This window comes from Triticum aestivum, chromosome 2D (genome assembly GCF_018294505.1).
Source record: "Triticum aestivum cultivar Chinese Spring chromosome 2D, IWGSC CS RefSeq v2.1, whole genome shotgun sequence".
NCBI classification, from domain to species: Eukaryota; Viridiplantae; Streptophyta; class Magnoliopsida; order Poales; family Poaceae; genus Triticum; species Triticum aestivum.
In genome coordinates this window covers 384,474,397-384,479,605 of record NC_057799.1, presented here as the reverse complement: position 1 = coordinate 384,479,605, position 5,209 = coordinate 384,474,397, and the positions used below count along the sequence as shown (strand labels likewise).

Sequence of the window (5,209 nt, the reverse complement as noted above, 5' to 3'; positions counted from 1 at the left end):
TTGCGATGAGCTGTTGCCTAAAGCATTCTTGCTCGAGGGGCTCCTCTGGCACGATGAAATCTTCGTCACCGAGGCTTATGTCGTCTTCGGAGGGTGGTATGCAATTGCTGTCCTCCGAGTCCTCGCTTCCGACTGGCTCGTCAGGGTTACCCTGCCCCTCCTCCCTATCCTCATGTTCGTGTGTTGGTTTGACGGGGGCATCTGGGTCTTCGGCGTTCTCCGGAGTGTCATTGTCTCCATTGCTGGTATTGCTTTCCTTGCCACGGCGTGATTTTGAGCGGCGTCGCTGATGCCGCTTCTTTGGTGGTTTATCAGCGTTGTTGTCCTTGATTGGATCCTTACTGCCCACACCGCCACCCTCTCTTGGCGTATCTACCATGCATACATAGAATGTGGGGGTGGCTGCCCAGCGTGTGGTATGCGGCGGGTTTTGGCTTTGTTCGTCTCCAGCATCAACGTCCATACCATAGATGTCTTCGGAGTTACGGTCAAGCATGTCGGTAAGGTCCTCGACAATGGCTATGAATTGGGTGGTGGGTGGGACGTAAATTCCCCGCCCTCAGCCCCTAGTCTGGGCTGGGCGTAATTCGGATGTTGCTCCTTTGTAATGACGAGTGATCGCATTAGGTCCAGAGCCTCGCTTAAAGGCGAGGTTCGGCCAGGGAAAAGAGAGTCTGTGGAGTACGGCGGGAAGAAAATCCATTGGCCGAGCTCAAATAATGCGGACTCCGAGGGTTCGGGGCCAGTGTTCGGAGAAGAGTCTGGCTTCATGATGATTGCCGTTGATACTACTTCCTGGCTCTCCCATGCTAGCTTAATGGCCGCAGAGAGTCCAGCGGGCTCGAGAATCCCGTCTTCGGACCTGGTGATGTGCTCCGGATCTAAGGCCAGAGCGGGGGTTGGGGTTGCGAACCCTTGGAAGATCGAGTCTCCTCGGATATCCGCGACATAATCCAGGCTTCCAAAACTAATCTGGTGATCTGGGGCGTAGCTGTCGATCTGCTCTAGACGGCCAAGCGAGTTGGCCCGCAGTGCGAAGCCGCCGAACACAAAGATCTGGCCGGGGAGAAAGACCTCCCTCAGGGCGGTATTGTTGTAGATGATGGATGGAGCCATCGAACCTTCTGGCGACAACACAGCGGATCTCTCTCAATGAAAGCACCAATGTCTGTGTCAAAACCGGTGGATCTCGGGTAGGGGGTCCCGAACTGTGCGTCTAAGGTCGATGGTAACAGGAGACGGGGGACCCGATGTTCACCCAGGTTCGGGCCCTCTTGATGGAGGTAATACCCTACTTCCTGCTTGATTGATCTTGATGAATATGAGGATTACAAGAGTCGATCTACCACGAGATCGTAATGGCTAAACCCTAGATGTCTAGCCTGTATGATTGTGATTGCCTCTACGGACTACACCCTCCGGTTTATATAGACACCGGAGGGGCCTAGGGTTGTACAGAGTCGGTTTACAGAGGAAGGAATCTTCATATCCGAACGCCAAGCTTGCCTTCCATGCAAAGAAGAGTCCCATCCAGACACGGGAGGAAGTCTTATGTCTTGTACTCCCTCTGTCCCAAAATAAGTGTCTTAAGCTTAGTACAACTTTGTACTAGAGTTAGTACAAAGTTGAGACACTTATTTTGGGACGGAGGGAGTATCTTCATGGCCCATCAGTCCGGCCCACGTCACATAGCCCGGACGCCCGAGGACCCCTTAATCCAGGACTCCCTCAAGGGTGGCGTTTAGGGCTTTAGTGATGGGGACGCCCGCCGTCGAGCTTTTATAGTTAGGGATGAAGCCGCATGGCCATCCAAACGAACGCCTTGGAAATTAGGGGGAGTGGTGGAGGCCATTAATGGGAAGGTATTTTCGTCGTCCAGTCACCATGGTTCGCCGGTGATTATTTGTGCACGGTGGTGCATGTACGTGCGTCGCGCAGTTTCAAAATCCAATCGTGGCATGAGGAGAAAGAAAGTGAAACTTCCTGGCAGTTAGGTATAGAGCAAGTATAATGACCAACTTAACAAGGTTCAGGTCTATGTGCTTACCATGCTAGCCCCTGAATCGAATCGCCAGCACACATGATACTGATGTAATACCAAATAAAAATGTATCCTTGTATTACATCAAAATGATCGAGAATAACATAGTCTAATACAAATCTAGCTCAAGGCTAGTTCAAATAAAGTATCATTACAACCGAAAACACAAATAACTTGATAGAGCTCCATCTATGCCACATGCAAAACCTTCTCGAGTGAAGACACCTAACCCTACATAAGCATCACTCCTCATCGTAGACACTTGCAACATGATATGTTGTACCCACTAGAGCCAATACATTGAATATATAGTTCTTGTGAGAGTAAAATTATCCCTACCTTTCTCAATGGAATCAGCCACATAGATGTTGTGATAAAAAAACTTAACATATACTCCCTCCGTCTTATAATATAAGATCGTTTTTCATATTAGTGCAGTGTGAAAAACGCTTTTATATTATGGGACGGACGACGGAGGGGATAGAGTATAGGATAAGCCACTTTCAAAGGTTTGTCACCTACCAACTAATCTTCCCAGAACCTGATATTTTTACCGTCTCCAAGAATTTTCTTACAATGTTGGTAAAATAAGTCTTTAACTTTCAATAAGCTAGACAAAAATGTGAATCTACTTTCCAAGAGATGTGAATGGGTAACAATTTTTTAAGGAAAATGCAGTGCAAGGAATTTCTGAAAATTTCCTATAGAATGCAAACATATAAATCGAACCACATGCATATGCAAAAACCTTGAGAAAGTCCAATCCTCTAAATTAAGTTCATCATATGCATGCTATCATGACTGACGAGTGATGGGAGCGCACCGATGGAGCGGCCAGGATTTCGTCACGCCCGGAAACGAAAGAACTGATTGAATTCTTGATACCATATTCATGCAGAAACAATACATACAACAATACATGCGTAGACACGCAGCAAGTTAAATACATATTCCACACTTTGTGCTACTTTGATATGCTTTAATAAGATGGTTGCATGCATCATTATGATGCAGAGGGCCGAGGGTACACCTCCATTTTCAAAAAGAAAAAACATGCACGCAGGGCGCAGCAGCAACACAGGCACACCGGATGTTAAAAAAAAACAGGCACACCGGCCAAACGTACGTAGTACGTATACATAACGAGCCGTATATACGCACAAATTCCTGGCTCTTATTGGACGCACGCTCGCGCGTATGCGTATAGGTGTGCTAGCAGCTGGCTGAATCGCGGATCGATCAGCAGCAGCTGGCTAGCTTAGCCGAAGAAGTGGTGCTTCTTCTTCCCCTCGCCGCGGCCGGACTCCTCGTCCTCGCCGTCCTCTGCCGACTCCTTGTACTCCTTCTTCTCGTGGTGCTCGTGGAACGCGTAACCGCCGCTGCCCACGGCCGCCACCGCGGCCACCTCCTCCTCGATCTTGTGTCGGTGCGCGTTCTCCGGGTCCTTCTTCACCTGGTGCTTCTCGTACTACACACATCCATATATACATGGCCCCTTAATTCGCACCATGAATCATCATCAGTGGAAACGTGCGTTCGAGCGCCTAAAATTTTTGCGCGACGAAATATCGTTCGGGATGTACGTACCATGGCGAAGGCGCCGGAGGCGAGGGTGCCTATCTCGCCGAGGTGCTCCTTGTGCTTGTGCTCCTTCTCCTCCTTCCTGTACTTCTCGGTCTCGTCCCTGGACGACCCGTACTCTGTGTCGTCGCCGCCGGACTTCTTGTACCCGCCGCCGCTGTACTCGTCGTCGCCCCCCGACTTCTTGTACCCGCCACCGCTGTACTCGTCGTCGCCACCCGCCTTCTTGTACCCGCCACCGCTGTACTCATCGTCGCCGGACTTCTTGTACCCGCCGGCGCTGCGGTCGTAGTCGTCGCTGCCGGGCTTGTTGCGGCCGTACTCCTCGTTGCTGGACTGCTTGTTGTAACCGGTGTCGTAGTTGTCGCCTCCGGACTTCTTGTACCCGGCGCCGCTGTACTCGTCGTCGCCGGTGGACTTGTTGTAGCCACCGCGGCCGCTGCTGCGCTCGTGCTCGTAGTCGTCGGCGCCGGACTTGTTGTAGCCACCTTCTCGGCGGTCGTAGCCCTCGTTGCTGGTCTTGTTGTCGTAGTCGTCGCCGGCAGCGGACCTGCCGTAGCCGCCGCGGCCGTACTCGTCAGCCATCTCGTTCGAGTGTGGGACTACGGGAGAGAAACAAACTTGTCACGGGCTCACGGCTCACTAGTTTAGAGCTCACTGCTTTGTACTAAGAGCACCGCAACGTGGAGTATTTATAGAGGGAGCACATCCGTGTCTAGAGGACACGGGCACGACGGTCAGTTTGGCAAGCAGATCATGGTTCCTTTGCAGCCTACGTGCTGCTGAAATCAAACAAATTGGAAGTTTTTCATAGTGCTTTTTGGTCATATTTAAGTAAACAAACCCTTATAGAAACAACCATACAAAATTTGAAAGATACAATTTTTAGGGGTGCCAAACCCTTCTTCCTCTAGCATCCATCAAGGGTGTATCCGTAAGCAAGTCGCCTCTAACCTTCATCTCAACGGAGTAAACTTGTTGAAACTCGGCATTTGTAGAGTGAAATGTGTCATTACCGAAATAGGCTTTCATAGCACACTTTAGGCCAAATACTCGTTAATTGATCAATTTAGTACATAATTTCATATACCGAAATAGGCTTTCGCCCCGCTTTATATATAAAACAAACAATCACAAGCATACATCAAGTCTGACAAGGTAGCAACACACGCGTGCGCGCACGCACACGCACACACACCCCGGACCGAAGTACAAACAGGAAGTACAGAAATAAAGATTCTGCTGAAGGCACCAGCTCAACAAGCCCTAGGAATAAAAGAAAGAAAGATGGCACATGCCACGCAAACACAAAGAGCCGAAAGGGCTAGCCTGCGTCGGGGGGGGGGGGGGGGGGGCGCCAGTCACAGAGCCAACGCTCGAAGTCCTGCCATGAAAGTGTAGATGGCGTTGTGGTCCGCTCTTCGGCTTAGTGGCCTCCATAGTTGCAAGAAACCACACATTTTGTATATGGAGTTAGTAGGGCGGTGAAGAGGAGACCGCTCAACAACTAGCTTGTTACGGATTGTCCACAAAGTCCAAGTAAGAACCTCAACGCCCACCCACCTAGTGTGGCGAGACTCCACCGGT

At 50.3% G+C, this 5,209-nt stretch overlaps 1 protein-coding gene across 1 annotated transcript; it reads right to left on the bottom strand.

Moving 5' to 3' along the window:
* Positions 1 to 2,908: 2,908 nt before the first annotated feature.
* LOC123053302 (loricrin) lies at positions 2,909 to 4,296 on the bottom strand. The gene is made up of 2 exons (XM_044476764.1): positions 3,629 to 4,296; positions 2,909 to 3,509 (listed from the first exon to the last, which is right to left on the bottom strand). The coding sequence occupies exons 1-2, from the start codon at positions 4,205 to 4,207 to the stop codon at positions 3,300 to 3,302; spliced, it is 789 nt and encodes a 262-aa protein (XP_044332699.1). The 5' UTR covers positions 4,208 to 4,296; the 3' UTR covers positions 2,909 to 3,299.
* Positions 4,297 to 5,209: the final 913 nt, after the last annotated feature.

Excerpts from the sequence above, each read along its gene's own strand:
- LOC123053302 (XM_044476764.1), bottom strand. The coding sequence starts at position 4,207 with ATGGCTGACGAGTACGGCCGCGGCGGCTACGGCAGGTCCGCTGCCGGC. Across the intron at positions 3,510-3,628 it reads CCTCCGGCGCCTTCGCCATG|TACGAGAAGCACCAGGTGAA; the intron begins GTACGTACATCC and ends GGATGTGTGTAG.